Source organism: Podarcis gaigeae (genome assembly GCF_964106915.1).
Source record: "Podarcis gaigeae genome assembly, chromosome: 10".
NCBI classification, from domain to species: domain Eukaryota; kingdom Metazoa; phylum Chordata; class Lepidosauria; order Squamata; family Lacertidae; genus Podarcis; species Podarcis gaigeae.
Genome location: NC_139686.1, coordinates 20305115 through 20329274, shown reverse-complemented (window position 1 = coordinate 20329274; position 24160 = coordinate 20305115). Strand labels below are relative to the sequence as shown.

Sequence of the window (24160 nt, the reverse complement as noted above, 5' to 3'; positions counted from 1 at the left end):
AGCATCAAAGGAAGAGATGGGCGGATGTTTTAAAAAATGGTCATTTGGTGTTTTGATATGCCCCAATAATTCAAGAGGTTCAGTTTGAATTATCACTCCTGGATCATAAACCATGAAGTGCAGAAAGAGTGTTGAGGCTGAGAGCCCCTCTTTCAGCTTTCCTTGAGTGCCAGCTTCACTGTATTAAGCCACACAGTTATATTTAGCTATGGGAACAATTGTCTGATCTGGACCAATGTTTCTGTCAGAGGGAAGAGAAACTTACGCTATCATGTTCTTCGACTGGGGGAAGGCTACTAGATTATGTGAACTCTTATCTGCTCCTTTGGTGAGCCTAGGTAGGTTGAATGGCTTTGAACCAGGATAGCTAACCTTTGGCCCTCCAAATGTTGTTGGACTACAGCTCCCACCATCTCCAACATCTGAAGAGCCGCAGGTTCCCCAGCCCAACTAAGAAAATCTCTCATCCTCATTAAGTGGGCTTTCCCCACTTAATGGCAAAACTCAGAGCATCCCAGTTTTGTTCTAAGCCCTCTTCAGTCATTCATGTGAACACGTGAAGGTTAAAATGGTGTTTATGGGATGGGAATGTGTCCAAAGGCCTATCCCCAATCTCTTGCACATGCAGACTCCTCTGAGACCTTTGATACATATATGGTCTTCACTGGTACAATGGCTTAATGCCCAAAATATGAATGATGTTAAATGGTTTGGTTTGGAATAGGGATTATTTCTGCACATCAATTTTCCTAATTTATCAATCCCCTACTTGCCGCATTCCAGCTGGACACGCTCAGGGTGAAGGAGCTGTGGCAGGCAGGCTGGTAAATGTGCAATCATGGATCCTGATATGCACCAGAATAAACCTAACAGACTTTTTAAATCATCACATTTTCAAGCTTCATACAAAAGACTGGCAGCTCAAATATTTAAGGTTAAAGTGGGCGTTGCAAGAGATTTGGGAATAGGTATCTTAGGGCACAAGAGTCAGCTCAAGCAGAACTTTGGATTGTCACAAATACAGCTTACAGCTGCAAAATCAGAGCTTTGCCCAGAATAGTGCTATTCAACCTTGCATCTCCAGGTGTTGCAGGGCTACCAACTCCTTCATCCCTGACCCCTGGCTCTGATGGATGGGAGTGTGGTCCAACAACCTGGTGATCCAACACGGAAGAACAATGCCCTAAGAACACACACCCAACAGCCTCCTGAAGCTGCCCACAACAGGGACAGAGCAGTAATGGAAAGAAAGCTCCAAGGCTCCCCAAGATATAACTTGAAACCTACTACCTTAACATAATTAAATTAACTAGCCAACTTTGTCAGCTGGCAACACATGATCTGGGACAGGCAAAATCTGGACAAAAATACTTATGCTTATGAGAATCATGTCCAACCACTACCAGAGTGCACCACAAAATGATTTCAGCATGCAGTGCTTAGAGGAAGAAACAAAGACAGACCTTGCCATCAACCTCGGCAGAACCAGCAGTAGAGGGCTCCTGGGTGGGTGGTGCCAAAACACCAGGAGGCTTAGTGGACTGAAGAAGCAAGAAGGGCAGAAAATGACATCAGCATTGCTTGTCTGATTATTTTAACTGAGCCTCCTTGATCCCTCTTGGTGGCTTAAATTCAGAAGACTGCATGCACTTGAATTTTTGGAACAGAACCGCCCAACAACTCCAGACTCCCATGAATAAATGGAGCTCTTTGTTAATTACTGTGGTAACATTACGACTGACTTGATCTTAAGCACCACTTCCAAATTTCATGAAGTATATCAAGCCAAACTACTCACCTTGTCTCGTGACCCAGCAGAAGGCATCTCTCTGGCTAACCTGTTCCGCCTTTGCTCCTTTGAAAGAAAAAGCATAAAAACATTCAATATGCTCATGCTACATAAAAAGGAAAGCTGGGGTGACCTCTCTTTCCAGACACAGCTATTTGGAATTCTTAGCAGAGTGGTTGAGCAGGATCTCCCCTCATTTACACTCACGTAATGACATTGGCAGACACTGGAGAGAATATATACAAAGAGGGGGCAGAAAAAGCTACCGGGTAATGTTCCCTAAGAATAACTCCTATCAGCAAACTTCCAAATGAGACGCAAGCAATGTACAGTGGTACTTCTGGTTGCGAACAAGATCCGTTCGCAACATGAAAAGAACACAACCCGCAGCGGCACACACGCAGATTGCGATTCGCCGCTTCTGCGCATGCACATGGTGTTATTTTGTGCGTCTGCGCATGCGTAAGCAGCAAAACCCTGAAGTAACCCTTTCCGGTACTTCCGGGTCGCCGTGGGACGTAACCTGAAAGAACGTAACATGAAGCGGACGTAACATGAGGTATGACTGTAAAACCAAGGTAGAAGAAAAAAGGGGAAGGGGAATTCTCTTGCCACACAAGGACAAAGAACCAGCTGACTTCATTCAGAATACCACACATCCATGTCTGCACACATCCATTCTGACTGCAGATATAAGAAAACCCTTCTGTTCAAAGCCAGATGACCACTGATTGCTAAATGTTGCAATCACAGACCCACCTTATAAGCTTTTATAATTATATTGCTGTCCTCTGAGAGACACTGCCATGCTATATGGGTCTGTGGCCCAACCCAGGCAAGAACATTATTTTAAGTTGCAATACTCATGGAAGACAGAAGTGCAGGCGATGTCCACTGATTTCAATGGATCTATCTGGAGTCTGACCAATGTTTGATATCACCTTTAGAATCTTTATTCATACAAAGCAGCTGATGGGAAAATCTGGTAATTCCAGTAAGATCAGAGTTTGCAAAATAGAACTATCTGTGCACGCGATGGCAGACCCATTTGTAATTAATGGAGAGACTTTCTTTCCTTACCTCTATGTTGTTGTTTATTAGTCCACAGGCATCTGCAAAATCTGGATGCTTAGTGTTGATATAGGCCAACTCAATGGCTACCAAATTGTGAACCTATGAGAAAGAATATAATTAAAAGTTTAGAATTTTGCCCATTGAAGTGACTGTTAGGGAAGAGTTCATGACAAATAACCTAGAATTGATCTCAGTAGCAAAAACATCCATATAAATGCAGTTCAGTCACACAGCACTAACATAGGAAGACCACAAAAAGACCGATCCTAAGATTTGCCAAGGGCAAATAATTTTACACCAGCCTTTGCCAACCTGTTGGCCTATCATGTCATGCTGGTAAGGGTTGATGAGAGTTGCAGACACAAACCTCTGGAAGGTAGCAGGTTGGTGATTGCATTTAACCATGTGTCTCCTGAAGTTACTGCCTTAATGTATCACATCAGCAATGGCTAGTCTTTTTCTGGCCCTCTGGAGGTCACATGTCAAACTGGGTGTAGCCAAACTTTAAAAGTGGGAGTGGCCATTTTTCCTACAATGGAAATCATCTTTGCAGGAGATCACAAAAACCTTTTGGCAGGAGACCCATGGAACGGTCAGGTTAAACAAAAAAAAACCCAACACTGTTTTTAAATGGATACATTTTGAGGAACCACAAAAAACCTTTTGGCATCACAGTTTCACAGCAGGATACCTCTGAGAGCAGCCAGTAAAAAAAACCACGTTTTTGCACTTCTTGGGACACAGACAAATCCCCTTTTTGTCCCCATGCACAGCAAGGGACCAAGAGACGTAGGAAAAAATAAATTAAAATTAAGACCAGAGAGGATCTTACAACTTAGCAATGAGGAGTATTCAGCTGCAAATCTATTATTCTAAACCCCAGAATTATTCTTTACGCATCAGTCTAACTAGGCCCACAGTGGAATACAGAATTTTCACCAATACTCTCCATTAAAAGGAACGTGCCACTGCACACAGCAAGCTCCACAATAGATTACCATTTCATTTGTAACTGGTAGCCTTCGACGCAAAAGACTAGTCACAACCTCAACGATGGCATCGTGGAGCTTCGGAAAACGCAACAATTCCTGAATACAAACGAAACAACGAAAGAGTTTGACTTCTGAAAAGCAACGAACTATCTAACTGAATTAATCACACAAACCAAGTTCACATGATCACAGTTCAAGGAAACGTTCATTGGATGAGGCTGCATGGCAGGGCAAGTGAGAGGTGTGGCTTGTGCTGCACAGAGAAGCCTGGGGGACCACATTCACTCGCCCACCCCAATATAATACAAGAATGCATATGTATACACACAACCCTATGTGAGTCCACATTAGTACTCTGGCAGTTTTCAGTTTAAAGTTGTCAACTCCATCTTCCAAGCAGAAGAGTTCTCTCAAAAGGCATCCTAGTGGAACACCCTCCCATCAGATGCCAAACAGATAAACAACTATGGCTTTTAGAAGACATCTGAAGGCAGCCCTCTTTAAGGAAGTTTTTAATGTTTTATGTTGATTTTGTATTTTGCTGCAAGCTGCCCAAAGTAGCTGGGGCAACCCAGTCAAATGGGCTGTATGTAAATAATAAAATTATTTATATGCCACCCATATAAATCATCATCATCGTATGTTTCTTCTGGGATATTTTCACATTCTGTGAGGCACACACTTTTGCAAATTAGCTCCTTCTTTTACCTGTGTACTGTAATTGCTACAATGCTGGATAATCCTCTGCATTTCCTCGTGAACAAGCTCCACACAACGCAAGCTGGGCTCTTCCAATCGTTTGATTTGCCTCTTTACTAGGAGCTCAAATGAAACTTCAGGCACAAACAGGGCCGGACGGGGACCCTAGCCAAGCCAAAAGGAAACAGATTCATATTTATTCTGTTGTAATAATTTAGATTCCCCAAGGTGCTGTACCCGTTCCCAAGACAACACTAAGCTGTATGCTCTACAAGCACTGAAACGCCACCCAGTGCATAGAGAGTGCAGGTCAGCAAAGTGATACTGCATCTTATACAGGAAGTTAAAGAAGGATAATACCTACAGTAGCATTTCTAATGGCTGTCAATATGTCGATGGTGTTAAGGCCACCTAGTGGATCAACAGATTCTAAGGTACGCCCAAAGGTTTCATGGAAAATGTAGCAAATCCTAGCTCCACCGCACCTGGAGAATGAAAAAACAGTCACTGAGACAACAGGGAGGAAAATAGGGAAGCCAAATAATATTGCCTCTCCTTGAGCTCATTGGATTCATAAAAATGTAGCAAATTTCAGTTTAATTGCAATGTTTCTAAACAATCTGCCATCCATGTCAACTTCACTCCAAAATAGAAGTTGTGCTTACAGTTCTGAAGTCTCGATGTACTTTGCTGTCCCTTCAATGGTGTTGCAATATTCGGTGGCAAATTTGGTAATCAGCTGCAGTAATGTGGCACTCTTGTCATCTACAGGCTCCCCGTAGCCGTTCAGCAGAGATTGATACTGAGCAGCTAGAACATTGATTCTGGTTTTCAGTTCTGGCAAGCAATCCCTGATGTGATGCATAAGCAACCTAAAAACAGAATTTGAAAATGCAACACTTTAAGGAAAACAGCTCAAAACATACAATCCACTCACGTTTTCATGAGCATGTTTCAGTTATTAAGCAACCATCATTTTCTTTTAAGCAAGTGGGGCATTCTCCCAGCGGTAGCTTACTATGGGTTTGAATGCCTACTATTTCTCCAGTCTAAAAGCCATCATGATTCTATGCTACTGCCATTCAACAAAAAACTATACAAAACTAAAATACAGATTTTTTTTGGGGGGGCGCAAACCTTACAGAGGAGGAGGCAAGGGCGATAGCTCAGTGGCAGAGAAGCTGCCTTGCATGCAGAAGGTCTGTTTCAATCCCCAGCATTTCTAGGTAGAACTTGGAATGTACCCAGTCTGAATGAAACACTGGAAAAACACTGCCAATCAGTGTAGACAATACTGAGCTAATTGGAACAATGACTCATTATAAATCAAAGTTTCCATTGTTAAATAATTTTTTATTTCAGTTAGAGCCAAACTCCAATTGATTTTGTAGACCTGAGATGGTGATCTTCTGCATGTGTTTGTTTTCAGCTCATCTGGCTCACTGAGCATAGGGAAAGCAGCAGTTTGCGAGAAGGTATTTAACCAGCTCCCTCTTTCCAAATTTAAATCAGCTCCCCCAAGAACCTAATATGAGCTGTCTGTGGATGTCAGGTTGAAGTGAGGTGTGGTTTAGGGCAAAAGGAACCAGCACTACCAACAACCTCAGGAGATTTTAACTGCTGATCACTTTCTCTCTCTCTTATTCTTCAAGACATAAGCGGTAATTAATAAAGCATGTGTACGCAGACATAACTTCATCTTCTAATCCTATCCACAATCTTTTGCAGACTAAAAAAATCTATCAGTTAAAAATCTTCTTCCGACAACAACCACAAATGATGTGGTTCAAAGACAGTAAGGGAGGCAAAATTTATCTTACAGGTGCACCACTGCTGTTAGCAGTGGCAATTACCTTAAAATATAGTACTTTGTACACCACATACTGCCAGTACGATGTAGAGCACAATCCAAAATTCAGTACTGTAAACAAAAGATTGTGTGTAACTAAGTTATTGCAAAAGTGAAACAATTTCCATGAGCTCAATGAAACTCCCCACCCCACATCCCACCTCCAGCACCCTCCCGAAATCTGCTCTGGGGGTTCTCCCAACACTCTGGAGCAGATCTGGGGGTGGGGGGATGAGGGTGGCACGGATGGAGAGTTCCTTTTTGTTTGCAGAAGCCATTGCACTCATGCAATGACTTGGTTGGATTCAACCCCAAGTCTGAGGTTTAACATATAACTTAGCCCCATACTTCCCTCTCAATGAAAACAGTCACTCATCCATTCTACATTTGGCATCCTGAAAGAGCACAGGGAAGAATCACATGAAACTGGCCATGCACACCAAATCATCCAATCCCTCCCAAATAACTGCCAGTTTTCCATTCATGGCCTCCACATGCAAGACTCAAAACTGCAAAAGAACTGAAAATATCAGGATGTTATCAGCCACTCGTCCCTTAAATACCGGCTTCACCAGCCAAGTGCAAAAAAAGCTGTACACAACCAGGATGGGCCAGAACAAGTCAAAACAATTCCAACTGGAGAAAAATCTAAACTAGGATCAAAGCAGCTCCTTGTACCTATTGAGTGTCCTAGCAAGGTACTTTGTTCCATTCCGGTTGGCTAGAGAGGGGTACTTCTTCTGGAGAAAACCATACTCATCACGAATTGAATCAGCAACACTCTTCTTATTGTTAATATCTAACTGACTCCTAAAAATGAGACAGAAAATTAAACATGTTTCATTTCATTTAGATATCATTTCATTTTCTTTTCCTGTTGCCAAAATCTGGTTAACATGTTCTTCTGACTTAGAAGGAACAGTGACGTTATGCCATGATGCTATCCTAAATCAGTTGGCATCAGATTTGTTTATCTAACAAAATTTATAAACTGGTCACTTGCAAAAAAACAAACAAACCTCTAAGCAATTTACACAAAACACTAAAATTATCAACAAAAGACCAATTTTAAAAGAACTTTAAAAATCAAAGTGTAATTAAAAAACAAGATCAAAGCCCATGTCAGCTGCTACCTGTCTAGATAGGAATGCCTGAACAAAATAGTCGTCAAAAAGAGTACAGCAAAGGCATCTGTGCACGATTTCAATAGGCAGGCAGTTCCAAAGTGTGGGTGATTGTCACCCTAGAAGACACATTTCTTACAATGTTATGCTGGCGCTTGTACTGCAGATCAAAGCTGTCAAATGGGCAAAGTGGAGTAAGGTAACCCCTCAAATAAACTGGTCCGAAGCTGTTAAGCACTTTATATACTAATAGTAACACCTCAAACTTGGCCCAGCAACAATAAGATTGACTGGATAGTGAGCTACATCCAGTACACTAAGCATGTTACTGCTACTAATGCAAAAGTTGCATGGATACTGAGGTGGTCCAGGGCCCCAACACTAGGCCTTTGCCAGTTTTACCCCCTACAACTACTAGTGTAAGGTGAAGGTAAAGGTAAAGGTACCCCTGCCCGTACGGGCCAGTCTTGACAGACTCTGGGGTTGTGCGCCCATCTCACTCAAGAGGCCAGGGGCCAGCGCTGTCCGGAGACACTTCCGGGTCACGTGGCCAGCGTGACAAAGCTGCATCTGGCGAGCCAGAGCCGCACACGGAAACGCCGTTTACCTTCCCGCCGGTAAGCGGTCCCTATTTATCTACTTGCACCCGGAGGTGCTTTCGAACTGCTAGGTTGGCAGGCGCTGGGACCGAGCAGCGGGAGCGCACCCCGCCGCAGGGATTCGAACCGCCGACCTTTCGATCGGCAAGTCCTAGGCGCTGAGGCTTTAACCCACAGCGCCACCTGCGTCCCTACTAGTGTAGGAGGCCACAATTCTCCTAGGCCTTCCCATCATACTAGTCTTAGAAACATCCAAGAATGATTTGAGGACCAAAGAGCCCAGTAATTGCAATGGCCTCAACACTCTCCCCACAGGGCACAAAAACACGGGAATGCAAAGCACTGCTTTGTAACGGAAGGACCACATTCTGATGCTACTCACCTATTCACCACACCAATGATGCCGAGTTTAACAGGGATCACTCTTCCCATAAGTACGTCCATAGCGTCAGTGCCAGCATCCATGAGATCCAGCTTTGTGATCACAGCAAGGGTGCGCCGCCCTAACAGAGCAGCAGGAAAACTGTCATTTTACATTAAGCTGGTCATGGGTTAACTTTGTCAAGCCTAGGAAACAGCTACCCAAAGTAAAAACAAAAGGAAATGTGGAAAGGCGCCAGTGAACACGGCTATGCAGGAGAAGAGAAATTCACCATTACTCATTTACTCATTCTCAGATTAATTGCGAGTTTGTGCTATGACTATGGCTGGCTTGCAGTTTCTCCCAGAGGAGCTCATGGCTGCAAACACATCCATGACAAAGGCTAGCAAGGAATCCAGCTTTAGATGAACCAAACTTTGGCTTAGCTCACCATGGGGCAGCAGCAAAAAGAACCAGAAAGGACCAAGGTGCCTGAAAGATCTTCTCTGGGAGCCCATGTAGAGTTGTATCTATTTTTAGTCTTACTCGGGGTAGACCCACTGAAATTAATGGACGTGACTTCACTTTGAATGCCTGAAAGCACTTCAACCAGGAAACTCTTTGAAGGCATCTTGCCATTTCAACTGCACAAATTACAATTGCAAACTACCCCTTCTTCAAATCACATTTGTAAGAACAGGCAGTAGATACAGTAGATTTTAAGGGGTAACAGTTACAGGGATGGTGGAACTGTGGTCCTCCAGATATTGAATTCCAACTCCCATCCCAGCCAGCATGGCCAACAGTCAGGGATGATGGGAGCTGGAGCCAAATAATATCTGGAAGGCCAAAGGTTCCCCATCCCTGAGTTACATCATCAGCTGTGTTGTACAAGTTCATTTCCTAGAAAGAGAAAAAACAGACATGCTGAAACCCTGGTTTCCCCCCTCCACTTACCATCTGGATCCACTTCCCGTGCTATTTTGAGGGCCTCAGAAGTGGCCATGTCCGTGTTGGCAGCAGTGACTGCCAGAATAATTGAATTTGGGTTACTAATGAATCTAAGGATTAGTTCTCGGATCTGAAGTTCAATATCCTTTGGTTGATCACCTACAGGCACCTGTGTGAGAAGAAGAAGAAGAAAAAAGTGGACCTTCCTTCTGTTAACCACATCTATTAAGAGTGATGCATATGCAGACAGGTCTCCTAATGCACAACATCTAAAGGCCACTCCTAGGAGGAGGAGAGAAAGCCAGGAAGGAAACCCCAAAACATGAGAATTATATGGAGAGAAAGGTAGCTGACTGACTCTCCTAATTCCAGAAAGGCCTTGTGATGCTGTAGTTAAGATGAGGCAGTCAAGGGACAACAAAGGAGGAAGGCAAAGGGACCTGAGAGAGCCCAATGCAGAGTGTTGTGGTGGGGTTTGCTGGGCATAGTGTGGGGAAGGAAGGGAGATAACTGGGGATCTTGGCGAGAAACATTTTTAAATGTCTGCTACAAGGTATTAATTGATCTCTCACATACATTTCACACTTGGCAAAAAAAAAAAACCCAACCCAACAACATAGAACTCTACAGCAGCAGCAACAAAAACCTTCTTACCTTTGTCATTCCTGGCAAATCTACAAGAGTCAGATTGACAACATTAGGGGAAAAAATCTTTAGATGAATTGGTTCAGGGCTGATTCCCTAGAAAGCCAAGGAAAAAGGAACAAAGAATAATTTATCCAGAACATGCTTAATTGTAACCTTCAGAAAACAAGACATCACTGAACCTAAATTAGCCTTTGAATCTAGGTTGTTTTTGTAATTTGGGCACCTGTCTTTATAATCTAGCATATTGCTAAGTTCAGGTGTCCATGTCTGAAATTTTGCTTGGTCTACATCAGGGGTCTGCAACCTTTAAGACAAAAAGAGCCACTTGGACCCATTTCCGAAGAAGAAAAAAAACTGGGAGCCGCAAAACCATTGCGACATTTAAAACAAATATATCTCCAGAGCCGCGATCTGACAGCGGGTGGGAAGGTGACGTCGGGACAGTGCGTGACTAACGCACGCACCGCCCCCATGCGACATCACAGCCAGTACAGCACCCGTCACAGTGGGGAGTGTCAGGGCGCACAATGCGCCTCCTCCCCTCGCTAGTATCCGCCCCGGAGCCGCGGCAAAGGTGTAAAAGAGCCACATGCGGCTCCGGAGCCGCGGGTTGCAGACCCCTGGTCTACATGCTTCAGCTATTTGCTCTTAAATGTGCCTGACAAATGTGACTGATTTTTGTATGGAAGACAACATTCATGGGCCACTAACATCTGGCCCTCCAGATGTTGCTGAACTACGGCTCCCACTGGGTCAGGGATGATGGGTATTGTTGATCAGCAACATCTGGAGGGCCTCAAGTTAGCTCCTCTTGGTTCAGAGAACAAGCCAATGCTCTTAGGAAATAATGCAAAGCCACCAGGGGAGATTGACAGAAGCTGTATCCTTAGAGATTATAAGCAATGTCAGTAGTAGATTCTGCCTCTTTGGGAACATAGAACTTAGATAAAAGTGACTTGGCTTAAGAAAGCAATAGCATGACTGTTTCTCAATTGCGGGCTCCAGATCCTGCATCAAAATAATTCCAATCTGAAGAATGTACATCATTGTTTCCCAACTGTGGCTTCTGTGTTGAAATGACTTCTATTAAAAGATGAGCCAACCATAGTCACTCACCTTATTATTTCCTGAAATCCTTTCGGTTTCACTTTCTATTTCTTGCCTAATTTCATCGAAGTCTGAGTAGAGCTAAAGTTTTAAAAAGGAAAGGGAAAAAAAGCCTCAACATCAGCACCCAACATCCTCTGCCAGGGCCCTAGCACCCTGACGGGACCCACCACTGGTGCCTGGCCTGGACTCCCCGTATTTATTTATTTATTTATTTCTCCTGACTGGTGCTTTGAGCAATACCAGGAGGCCACGTCAAGCTGCCATTTTTATTTCCCATAATGCAATGCCTGTGAAACAGCACCACTCTGGGACATTGTAGGAAATTAAAACTGCACCCTTCAGCCATGCAATACTGTTGCTGCCCGCCACTAATGCCAGCTAAACCCACCAACGGAAGAGGGGCCCACCAGAGTGCATTTTCCTCAGGACATCCCCCCCCCCGCCGCCACATATGTACACACACCCAAATCCCTATGTGCATTTGTGGCTTTACAATCAAGAAAATGGGACGCGGGTGGCACTGTGGGTTAAAGCCTCAGCGCCTAGGGCTTGCCGATTGAAAGGTCGGCGGTTCAAATCCCTGCGGCGGGGTGCGCTCCCGTTGCTCGGTCCCAGCGCCTGCCAACCTAGCAGTTCGAAAGCACCCTCGGGAGCAAGTAGATAAATAGGGACCGCTTTCTAGCGGGAAGGTAAACGGCGTTTCCGTGTGCAGCTCTGGCTCACCAGAGCAGCAATGTCACGCTGGCCACGTGACCCGGAAGTGTCTTCGGACAGCGCTGGCCCCTGGCCTCTTGAGTGAGATGGGCGCACAACCCCAGAGTCTGGCAAGACTGGCCCGTATGGGCAGGGGTACCTTTACCTTTTACTAATCAAGAAAATGTACCTTGTTTTTGGTGTGCAGAAACTTTCCCCATTCTTCAGTATCAACCCCTGGAAAAAGACAGTCATGGCATGAGAGAAGAAGTGGAGCAATACAACCAACTTTTTCAGCTTCAAGTACATTTTCTCCATTGAGTTTGTCTATGCTCAACCTTTGTGATGGAGAACAAAAACCCCAAGCATTAGTCAAATGGACCTAGTGTAGGGTTGCCATATTTCAAACGGAAAAACCAGGACACCCTGAAAGTTGTGGAGCTTCTTTTAAGAAACCCCAAAAATTCTTGAGTTTTTTAAAAGGTTTTTTTTTTGGGGGGGGGGTTACAAAAATGTCAAAAAAACACATTTTTCGACTGACAAAGCGCCACCTTTCAGAAATCCCCTCCGGACATCAATTCTGCCTTTGAAATCTTGGTAATATCTTGGAAAATCCAGACATATGGCAGCCCTAATCTAGTGTCAATTCGCCAGAAATCAAATGCCTCAATATTTACTAAGGTCTTCATTTCTGTTTATAATTCTTATACTAATAAGATAAAAACTGGGGCCTAACATATACTCCTTATCATATATTACTATCACTTTGTTGACCAGAGTCCCACACATGGCGATAAGAGTGATTGAACAAGTGTGTATGTGGTGTACAAGTACAACATGCCATTATCTGCAATGGCCCCAATCTTATCAGACTCCTATTAGAATAAATGGTTTTAAATGGGGCTTTAGCCATGACTAACTGTAGCTTAAGTGGGGCCACTTAGTCATACAAGAACAAGACATTTGGTGGTAGAGTGGGGGGGGGGGCGCAACACTAATTTGTTGTCCGGTTTGCTCTGTTCATATCACATACACCAAAACATCCTAAATTTTTGGCAATTTCCTTCAACATGTGCAAAATGAAGCTTTTATATAAGCTTTCCTGGGGAGAAAAGGCAAAATGAAAAGAGACATTCATTCCAAAAAGAAAACTCTCAAAACAAAAACTAGATATCTAAGAAGGTCTGGTTCATAAACTGGAGGACTTCACACCTTTCAAACCAACTAGTATGTCTAATTTTGCCCACTATGCTAACTTACCCTTGGCTTCCTATGATACTTCACTTCCTAGAATCTTAAGGTAGCAGGTCTCACCATTGCTAGTTTGAGGACATCTCTTTCAGGAAAGAAAGTGCATTGCACATGTGTCCTCTAGAGACACATTCTAGTTGCGGCTACCAGCAACATACATTGTATTACCATATTTTTTGCTCCATAGGAGGGGGAGAACAAGAGAAAAAAACTCTCCCCCTCTCTGCTCAGCGCCCCTTTAGCGAAGTGGCAGGAGAAACAGAGCCCCTTCCATTTCTCCTCCCACTTGGCTGGAGGGGTGCTGCGCAGCTCTCCCTCTCTGCTGAAGCCAGGAGTCTTGCTCTCCTGGCTTCAGCGAAAGGAACCTGAAGCCTGCGGAGCGCAGCAGAAACTCGTGCTGTGCTCTGAAGGCTTCAGGTGGCTATCCCTGAAGCCTCCGGAGCGTGGAGGGAGCGCTCCCTCTGCGCTTCAGAGGCTTCGCGTTGCTATCGCTGAAACCAAGGAGCCTGCATTTGCTCCATAGGACGCACACACATTTCCCCTTAATTTTTGGAGGGGGAAAAGTGTGTCCTATACAGCACAAAATACTGTATATGCTCAGGTCAATCTGATTTAAGGGTAAGAACACTGGCAAAATAGGTCTCCAACTCTGGATATGCAACTTTTACGTTATTTAACCTTAGAGAGACAGCCAGGTTTTGGTCATGGCCTGCAAGTTGGTTCCAAGGCTAAGGACCTGTTTCAGGATCACTGTTGAGTGAAAGGCACCGTTGCAGGTGGGAAGGACTCTCTATTATGTGGTCACAAGGTGCTGAACCCCTTTAGCTGCAGACTACAGCAACATGCATCTCTGTACCAGCAGGGAAGAGAACTGGAAGGGAGGAACACAGAGGTACAAGGGCAGGGCACACAATTCCTCCTCTCCTACCATTCTCCTCCCTACCTCTGCCCCCAGTGATTGTGACGTAGAGCCATTGCTACTACAGCCAGTGGGAAAGCAGGACAGGAGAGCCACCAGACCTCTTATTCCTTACTAAAAACAAGTAGAAAAGTCCTTCTGGGTCCCTTTGATGAGAGGTCCATTGCATTAAACAAGAGACAGATAAGTTATGGCCCTCCAGTGGTTGTTGGACTCTAAATCTCAGAATCTCTGCCCACTGGCCCAAACTGGCAGAAGTCAACATCTGGTGGGCCACAGACTGCATTTATGCCACCATGTAGTCTTTCACGTCCTGTTATTATTTAAGCACTTATTTCAAATCCATCTCTCTTTGTTTTGCTATTCCCAACAGATTTCTTGCTACCACAGATTTAAAAGTACAATCTGGTAACAAAACAAAAAAAAACAAAAAACACAAATGATGGTTATTATGACAAAGCACTTTATCACAATTTTCTTTTTTAAAAAATAGGTCAAGATTTCTACACTGCTTTCTAGTTTGACACAGAGGCAGAAAGAAGGAAACTGCAAACTAAGCCAGCGGGCCCAGCAAAACAACAGCTATTCAGCGCAGCAGCCAGAGTGTAAATGTGCAAATAAAGGACAGCAGGCAGCAATAAAAGTGGCATGGTATGCATGTGGCTAGAATACAAAAGCATGCAGATTCTGTGTAGGAGGAAAAGAAGTGAATAGGAAACCTTTCGAAAGGTGCCTTGCATGTTTCCAAGTTGCAGGGTCTGTAGTTGAAAAGAAACAGCATCAAAAGTTTGGTTATTTTTCCCTCCCTCTGGAACCTCTGTGATAGCATGTTATCAGTCTTGCAGGAATCACAACATACATTAAGACATATGTGCCACACGAGAAATGCATACATGCTTAATGCAGAGTTAGAATGTAACATTCTGAAAACCAGTCTTAATTTAGCAGCCAACGTATTTCCAGGTTATCCTAACAGTGCATATTAACAGTGCATAATTGCTGTGTCAGTAACTCCCTCTAATTAGCTTAAATACTGCAAAGTGAAGAACCACCATTTGGCAAATAGATTTTACCTAAGCTAGAAGGGAAAAATGAGCAAGGATGAGTAGTTTAGAAAGGTACCATCACCTACAGGAAATGAAAAACCATCACAGTAGCTCAGTTTGGGCAAGGCTTTAACATGTGTAGAAGCTAGTTACTAGTTGTGAGTGTATTGCCTCCAAACCCAGACACTCCCATACTCGGTATCATATACGCTATTCAATATTCAGTGCGATGAAGGTCATCATACATAGGGCTGAACCACAGAGGTGTTTGCATAAAATCTTGGAACTGCCAGCATAGTTCAGGACTAGCTGCACTGGACTTTTTCTATTTTCTTTTCTTTTCTTTTTTGCAAGTAGGTCCTGCAACTTTATACCCAACTAGCATAAGGAGAGGAACAGCTGCCATCTGGTGGGTGAGCAGATGCTATCCTGCTTCCCATCGCACCCTGTTTTGCATGCTGATCCAAACCAGGTTCTTGAGCCAAAGTGATCTTAAGGATGCACAGCCCGCAACTGTAGCAAACCAAACTGCCTATTTGTTTCTTTATTGTGAACCTCTCCAAACAAGTTTGTCTCTTCTTTTTTACATCAAATTTCTCTCGGCCACCTACGTTTCTGGCCAAAAAACAACAGAACTAACATAACAAACCACCACAAATTCTGCAAAACTATGGCAACGTTTGTTATTGCAGTCCATAATTGTGAACTGTGGCCACCATTCATAGATTCTGCTAAGAAAGAACTACCTTGGATTTATAAATGTGGCTTATGAATAGGAAAAGATTGTCCAGTATCACTTTATTTATCTCAGACTTTCTTCCAAAAAGCTTGATAACTTTACCTTTCAGAAACTGTACGGTTTATGTAAGACAACAATTTCTACACTCCGCATTCAGCCTGAGTTGTTTAAATTCAGTGAAAGGGTACCTTGACACTACTTCGTTTAATGTCACGTTCAAAATTTAATGCTCCTCTCTCATCTTCAAACTAATTTATTTCCCTAAGAATGACATTTTTGTTTTGAGCCCAAAAGGAGTGACAAGAATATCAATTTCTTGTAGAACTACTTGTTCTTCCTTCCTCCCCCACACCCAGCCACAAAAAAGAAAATTATCTATGAGAAGAAATTCTTAGGTGAAAGGCCACTTCAAAAACTTATGAGGCTAGACATTTCACATCCAGACTCTTTCACAGCAGGATTAGCAGGAGGGAAAAGAAAAGAAAAAACTCTGTTAAGTCTCTTTATTATGCTGTTTTAGACCCAAACAAAGCCAAAATTCACAAACATTACAGACAGTCTAGAGTTGCAGGGGCATGAATTAATTACACCAAGCTGATGGGGGGAGGGGTGTGAGAGAGAATGGCTTGTTACCACTTTCTCCCCAAACTTACACATTTCTCATCAACAATAAAAGACCCCCTAAGAATCAGGGAGTTATGGTCTGAATGCATTTACAGCAACACAAGATCAGCGATCACTACCGTACTTCATAATTTGCATCTCTGTACAGTGATACTTCTGGTTACGTACATAATTCATTCTGGAGTTCCGTTCTTAACCTGAAACTGTTCTTAACCTGAGGTACTACTTTAGCTAATGGGGCCTCCTGCTGCTGCTGCCGCCGCGCCGCTGGAGCACGATTTCTGTTCTCATCCTGAAGCAAAGTTCTTAACCCGAGGTAATATTTCTGGGTTAACGGAATCTGTAACCTGAAGCGTATACAGGTACCACTTAATACAGGCTCCACTGTTTTAAGCTACACTACTGTGTTGTTTGTTACGTTTACCCCTTATTTGGCTAGCTCCTTTTAAATGCATCTTGCTGTGTTAGCCATATGAGAACATTAAAACTATTAAAAAGATGTATAAGGTATCACAACTTTCAAAAGTCAACGCTCAGAGTATTCAGTCACTGAGGTCAGGGGAGTCTGAAGTCATCTAAGGTATGGCCTTATATGGGCTTCTTCCTGTGAGACTGCCTGAGAGCAGGGGTTGAGGAAGAATGGAAATGTAGTGGGTTTGAATGCAATGCAGAAATCCGCATTGCTTGCCTCTTTCCTGGGAAAATATTCTCTGTAAGGGGCATTGCATTCTAGCAGGAATGATATGAAGGCCCATGAACTGTAAAAGCAACCTTGAGAGCTCTGAAGAAATCCTGCTTGTTTAAACTGTCTTTTAAAGGGCAGTGTGTAGTGCATGCTAGCATTTGTATTGTGATATTATACACTGCAATGCATCTGATGGGGGAAGCCTTCTGCCTGTTCAGGTGAAAGTCGGTTTAGCTTTCCCTGGGACTCCTTAACTGACACTTGAGGAGGGGTTGGAGACAGAACTCTCAGTATACAAAGTGATAGAAGACAGGCATGTTCTGGGTGGTGGCTGCAGGTTTAGAATATTTAGTCAGACAGTGTGATTGGCTGGGGCTGGACTAGAGGGGACAGAAGAAGCATATATATGGCTGGGTACTGGTCAGCAGCAGTTAGTTGGAATGGTCTGTCCAGGCTGGTTGGCACTTGGGCTGGACAGCCAGAAGGAGGGGGCAGCAGAGAGCATCAGAGAAGAAGAAAGACCTGAAAGGCAAGCAAATAAATTACTGGGCTTAGGCTGAAGAGATAAAGGGAGAAGGAGAAGTGAGAGGCAGTTAAGAATGTCTGGCTCTGATGTCTGGAGAGACAGAAAAAGATTCCAGGACAGGACAGGGGGGGATATCTGCACTTTAGTAGGTCAGTAGATAATAATAATAATAATTTATTATTTATATCCCGCCCATCTGGCTGGGTTTCCCCAACCACTCTGGGTGGCTCCCAACAGAATTAAAAGCACAATAAAACATCAAACATTAAAAACTTCCCTGAACAGGGCTGCCTTCAGTTGAGGTTGAATCAGGAGCTTCAACAAAAGTCATCAGTTATAGCACTGGTGAAGCTTAACTGGGGTGGAGTAAGTACAAGGGCAATTTGGCAAAAGAGCTTCAAGAGGGTACCTAACTGCCTCCTCTTGGTTTAGTAGTGTGAAATAAACTTTTTGGTATTCAACAGTAATGAGTTAGCAAAGTGTATATCCATTTAAAATGTGCTTACATTAAGGTAAGCACATAAGTTTGTATACTGCATAATACAGTCATAAACAAACACTAATATTTGTTAAATGCTATAACTGCACTTGGATGGCTTTTTAATATGCCTATAGTTACAAGGGTTATTGGTAAGTTAAGGCTTCATGGGTTTTAGGTGATATTAAATTGCAACAGTGGAATGGGTTCAAGAAAACCATTTGAATGGAAGTTGGGCTTTGTTGAAAGGATAAGTAAAGAAATAACGCCCATTCTCTCCACACAAGCATACTCCCTCTTTTTATTGCATAGACCTGGAAGACCAGAAGAGACAATCCCTTGCTTATTCCCATCTCCTCTACCCCAACCAAGCGAAAGAAAGATGAGCACAAAGACCAGGCTCCTGGTTATCACATCCTTTGAATCCGGGAGCCAACAAGAAGCAGTAACAGAAAATGACATGGTGTCATCATGGCAGGCTGTGCATTTGATTCTATGATGTCATTTTGCCTTAAACAACTTGGGTCTAGGATGCCTTAAGGGCCATCTGGAGGTTATCTGGAGGAATGCTGCAAGTTACAGAGGCCTGGCTGGCCAACAACTGGAAATCGAGCATTTAGTGTCACTGGTCCCATGCTGTGAAACATGCTTCCAGCAGAGATTCAGCAGGCATCCTCCCTTTTGACTTTCTGGCATCTCTCAAATACAGTTTTATACCAACAGGTATAATGGGCAGCTAGTCGGAAAATGAGCTGATGTTTGATGCTACTAGGATAAGAAACACAAGCAATGTTTCATATATTTCCTAGATAAAGGCAACAGCACAGAAGTGTCAACCTTCCTGCTGAAAAAGCTTGCACAGGATATGAAAAAGAACATATAGAAAGGGGAAGATATACGGAAAGTCCCAAACTCTCCTTCACTTGTGGAAAAGGAAAATATTATTTTAACCTCATACCAAGGGCCAAAGGTGTGGCTTAAGATACAAACTAGCCAAGAGAACAGGAGCATTTATAAAGCATGAAAAAATGCAACAGATTCTGGTTTATTTTATCCAACCATTTCATTCAACTGCATTGTACTCTTATTGTGCCAAGAGAAGGGAATTTGGGGGATGCTTTCAAAACAAATCATTCCCCAAATCCCAGTTGTTGTTAGAGGCAGCTTAAATAGGGTGTGCGTAATAAACCTGACTACATATCAGCTGGCAGGTGTTAGTGGATTATTTGTGAGGATTCTCCTTTCAAATAAACCAGCACAAATACAGCAAGCAGGCTAAGATTTATTCCAAAGCCTCAAATAGATTTACAGGTATACACAAATCCAACACTGCACTGCAAAATGGCTCCTCCAAGCAATGGCAATTATTACATGCAGTTTACAAAGGCTGGCAAAGATTTCAGGTCATTCTTTTCAGAATGCAATATTACAATGCAGCATTAAAGATATTTAAATCAGAAACAGGAACTGGAAAAAGCACTTAATCATCTTAACATATTGTCAATGGTTTAGTTGTTGTTCCTATAATTAGAAAAGGTTCCTCACAATCGCTTCCCCTCCCTCAATTAAAATCATGGATATTCAAGGGAAGATGAAAGCTTTGGTGATCTCGAAGGCAAATGGACAATATCCTTTAAATAAGCAGGAGGCATTACCAGAGCACAAAACTTTGAACCAGTTAAGACAAGACACTACCACTCCTTTCCAGGTCAAATAGCTTCTGATGCAGCTTATGAAACTGGTTGACAAAAACTCCAAGTGGCTCCAAGTCTCTTTATTCCTTCAGAATTCTTTTGTTTTCATACGGTGTAGCAGCTAGAAGAGGAAGATCACCCTGCCCATTATATACCCAGTTGCTCACTGCAGCCTACTGGTGAGGGCCTCTGGCAGATACCATCTTATCAGGAAATCCCATTTTGCACAATATAGGAATCAAGCCTTTAGTGTTGTGGCACCTACCTTTTGGGATTTGCTCCCCTTAAATATTAGACAGGCCTCTATTTAACACCTCCTGCTGCCTTTACAATGCCCACTGAAGGCCTGCATCTTCCAACAAGACTTTTATGTAGAGATCTTTCCCAGTCTGCATATATTTTGGAGATGTTTTTCGATGTTTTGATTGATTTATCTCTTGTGTATGTCCCACCCCAGACTGCTTTGGAAGGAAGGGCAGGATACACATTAATAAAGTAGCAACAAGTGAGAGCTGCAATCCATTTATTTATTACAGTTATCTCCTACCTTTCCTCCAAGCAGCCCAGCACAGTGCACACAGTTCTGTTCCCACCATCTCCCGCCCTAAAAACATCTGAGGGCTCTCCAACCCATTACAGGAAACAGGCATCAGTTATTCTAAGCCAAAAACAAAGCAATCTCTCTAACAAATGAAGATTATCCAGTTACTGTAAGAATAATTGTCTCCTGTCAAAATGATTATTTTGGCCAAGATGAATGGAAAAAAACCCTGCAATAATGATGGATGGATGTGAATGCAATGATTCTCAGTTCCTATTTTTTATGGCAATCAGAAACACGTATAAATCTATTCCTAATCATCCAACTAATTTGGACCATCTTTCTGCCATCCTCTGCACCAGGCGGCCTTAGGTAAGCCCCTGTTCTCTCAACAGCATTATAATACTGCCCTACCTTCCAGCGTTGAGAACTGAAGCAATCTCTGTCAAATGCTTTTAGCATAGGAAAGGGGTATAGCTCAGTCGCAGAGCATCTGCTAAGGCCCTAAATTCGACCCCCAGCATCTCCAGGTGGGACTAGAAGCATCTCCTGTCTGAAACCTTGGAGAGCCTCAGCCAATCAGCATTGACAACACTGAGCTAGTCAGACCAATGTTCTGGCTCGGTATAAGGCAACTTCCTATGCATTCCATTAAAATGCTAAGTGCAATTGCGATGTACCCCACTACCCCCAAAATGAGGCAGCTGTAAATAGAAGACACACAACTTCAGTTCTAAAATTGCTGAATGCTATGAGTGAGTAACAGTAATACCACCCACAAGAATGGCAAGGGGACAAGCAGGTGGTACAAATCCAAAGCAGCTGTGCCTTGCCCTCAGGATATAAAAAGGGAGAAAAATGTGAAACACACGCAGGCCGTGGAAAGGCGTCGGCGGCTTTTAAAATTAAAATGCTGGCTATTTCTTAACTTGGCATGACTGTATAACGGCAACTGAACAGTAGTTTCCTTTAAAGGATCGCATCCCATTATGAGCAGCCCTTACCGTTTTCGTCTCCAGTTTTTTTCCGAAGATCCTCTGCAGAAACGTTAACCAGCTGCAGGATGAGGGGGCGCCGGGTGACAATCCCTGTGCCTCGTGGGAGCAGGTCTCTCCCCACCAGACTTTCCAGCACAGAACTTTTCCCACTGCTCTGAAAACAGAAAAGGAAACAAAGGACTTGCATATTGCATTCTACTATTCCAATAGCCTTGAACAAATGACAGAGTTGGGAGTTTCATAGGTTGTGGACAGGTGTCAATAAAAACCTTCCCCCCAAAAATCAGGCTTTGAAAAAAAAGATGGATCTATCTGTTGCAATAGATCTAGACTGCCCTCTGTTGGCAATTCTGCTTTTATCCCATCATAGCATTTCATGAAAATCTAGAATAGAAGGAAGGGAAACTATAGCTGCCTCCCAGGCATGGGTGTAGGGGGGGGCAGCTGCCACCCTAGATCAAGTAAAACAACAGATGGGGTTGGAAAGTGAGAGAAGAAGTGCATCAGACCAGACTCTGTTCCCAATTCTACAGTGAGTACAACTGGTGAGGGAGGAAAAGCCTCAGAAAGAGCCCCAAGAAAAGCAGGGAAAAAATCAACGTTTAAAAGATGGGACACTAATGCAAGTATACCATTACATGCTATTAATCCTTTCTGCAACTATAATTAAATAATTTCATCAATAATTTTGATGAACCTTTGCTGCAGTACTAACAGGCCGACCTATCAGAAGCAGCTAATTATGGATCATAATGCTCTGAAGCATTCGAACAGAAAACAATCCAAGAACTATCAGAAGCTCAGCTATGATTTTTAAAAGGCGCTTACAATGTTATATGCCAAAGAGCTTAGAGTTTACAAAAGCATAAAAAGTCACTGAAAGATATTACAAGGCTAACCATATTTAGTTACGGTCTAACCCAACTCAAACTATCCCTCGCCTGACCACGTTGGCAGGGGCAAATGGGAGTTTGAGTCCAACATCTTAAGGACCATGGGTTCCCCATCTCTGACGTAATCTACCCTTACAGTGATCCTCATTACTCCAAAACGTGTTAACATATACTTCCAATAAACTCTAATAAATCTCCTTCCTCAGACTGAGCATAAATTACAATGACTGTAAATTAGTTTCTGGGCTCAATTCCAGGGACTGATTTTAACCTTTAAAGCCCTAAATGACAACTTGGGCCTGGCCGGGCTTCAAAATCTCCATTTGTATCAATATAAATGGGTCAATTTTTTTTCTTTTTAGCTGCTGGTCTTACTGCTTATTGTTGTTTGTTTGGGGTTTTTTTACTGTAAACACTTCTGCATACATCCATAACCTCAACAGTCTCCTTCAAATACTGTACTCTATATTTTTTTCTCTCTCTTCCGACATACATATATAGAAAGAGATAATGAATGAATTTTACATAAACCTCCTATAGACACAAAACTGTAAGGCTGCCATTGCACAACCCCCATTGGAGGACTTCTTGCATCTCATTGCAATATTTCAGGAAGTCATGGCAGGGGAGCGGAGCAATAAGAGAGGCAGGTTTTAAAGGAGTGGTTTTAAACAGCAGCCGAGGTCTGACTCAAACAGGGATGGAGGGACACAGGGGAAGTCTTGAGGATATGGGGGACTTGAAGGAGTTGTGAGGGGATGGGGATCTGGCTGAGGTGTAAGAGGAGGAGGTCGTGAGGCTTGGTGAGCAATGCAAACAGGGGCAGCAATCCAAGACTCTGTGTGTGTGCACATATACACACAAACATAAACTACTGCTTGAACTCACTTCTCCAGTTCATGAAGCAGTAGTGGGACTTCGAAGTAACTACAGTCATACCTTGGTTCTCGAACACCTTGGTACTCTAATGCTTTGGCTCCCAAACGCCAAAAACACAGAAGTGTTCCTGTTTTCAAATGTTTTTTGGAAGCCGAACATCCGAAGCAGCTTCCGCTTGAGTGCAGGAAGCTCCTGCAGCCAACTGGAAGCCGCGCCTTGGTTTTTGAACGGTTTCGGGAGTCAAACGGACTCCCAGAACGAATTAAGTTCGCAAACCAAGGTTCCACTGTATGCATTTATTCTACTTGCTGTTAAAGGGGTACTTCTTAAAAGGCAAGGTATTTTGTCTGCAGCAACTTGCACCCTTGCCTTTCAATCGGTTAAAGGCAGTTTTGTATTTCAGCACTAGCCTGGTAGCTGTAAGCAACCACAAATGACAAGCGGTCAGGATGGATGGGGTGCTCCAACCCTCCTCTGCACCCAAGACAGAAACCATGTGGAACACTTCATAGAAAACAGGTTTAGTTCCATGCCTGGCACAAAAATGACTCACTCCCTCTGTCCTTTGCTAGCCCCTAGCAGGCTAAAAAATTTTTTTGCAAGGACTTATTTCTGAGGCTGGTTAAAAGCTTCTAAGTCAGTCATCGGATTCCTCAACAATAAATAAATAAAACTGCTGCAGGTGTGGCTAAGCTGTGGCCCTCCAGATGTTGTTGAACTACAGCTCCCATCATCCCCAACTATTAGCCATGCTGGCTGCGGTGATGGGAATTGAGAGTCCACTGAGGGGCACAAGTTAGTCATCTCTACTGCAGAGTGATCAGTATGTTGGGGAGGAGGAATCTACTCCTTTACCACCTTGAGGGTTCTTAAGGAGCAGATCTTGGGTCCCTTCCAACTCCTACAATTCCACTATCAGCTTAATTAAGCATCTGTAGTTACACTGAGGATGCATCAACCTGCCACTTACTGACAAAACGGATTTTCAAGAAAAAAGG

General features: G+C 43.3%; 2 protein-coding genes across 5 annotated transcripts in view; one reads left to right on the top strand and one right to left on the bottom strand.

Annotated features, from left to right (window-relative positions):
* The window catches only part of DNM1L (dynamin 1 like), a 40669-nt gene that overhangs the window by 7867 nt on the left and 8642 nt on the right, over positions 1 to 24160 (bottom strand). Inside the window, exons 2-16 of one of the 4 annotated variants that reach the window (XM_083700259.1) lie at positions 21397 to 21544; positions 14779 to 14817; positions 12080 to 12126; positions 11203 to 11274; positions 10093 to 10179; positions 9445 to 9607; positions 8509 to 8629; positions 7082 to 7213; positions 5220 to 5426; positions 4919 to 5039; positions 4564 to 4719; positions 3862 to 3951; positions 2870 to 2962; positions 1799 to 1855; positions 1464 to 1541 (exon numbers count right to left, since the gene is read on the bottom strand). In XM_083700259.1, the coding sequence (XP_083556385.1) occupies positions 1464 to 1541; positions 1799 to 1855; positions 2870 to 2962; positions 3862 to 3951; positions 4564 to 4719; positions 4919 to 5039; positions 5220 to 5426; positions 7082 to 7213; positions 8509 to 8629; positions 9445 to 9607; positions 10093 to 10179; positions 11203 to 11274; positions 12080 to 12126; positions 14779 to 14817; positions 21397 to 21544 (1611 nt within the window). The remainder of the gene's footprint in view (positions 1 to 1463; positions 1542 to 1798; positions 1856 to 2869; positions 2963 to 3861; positions 3952 to 4563; positions 4720 to 4918; positions 5040 to 5219; positions 5427 to 7081; positions 7214 to 8508; positions 8630 to 9444; positions 9608 to 10092; positions 10180 to 11202; positions 11275 to 12079; positions 12127 to 14778; positions 14818 to 21396; positions 21545 to 24160) is intronic. The other 3 variants (XM_083700260.1, XM_083700261.1, XM_083700262.1) reach the window with 3 other exon arrangements.
* The window catches only part of DHX58 (DExH-box helicase 58), a 39500-nt gene continuing 33036 nt past the window's right edge, over positions 17697 to 24160 (top strand). Inside the window, exon 1 of the mRNA XM_083700302.1 lies at positions 17697 to 17828. The gene's annotated coding sequence lies outside the window, so the exon portion shown is untranslated. The remainder of the gene's footprint in view (positions 17829 to 24160) is intronic.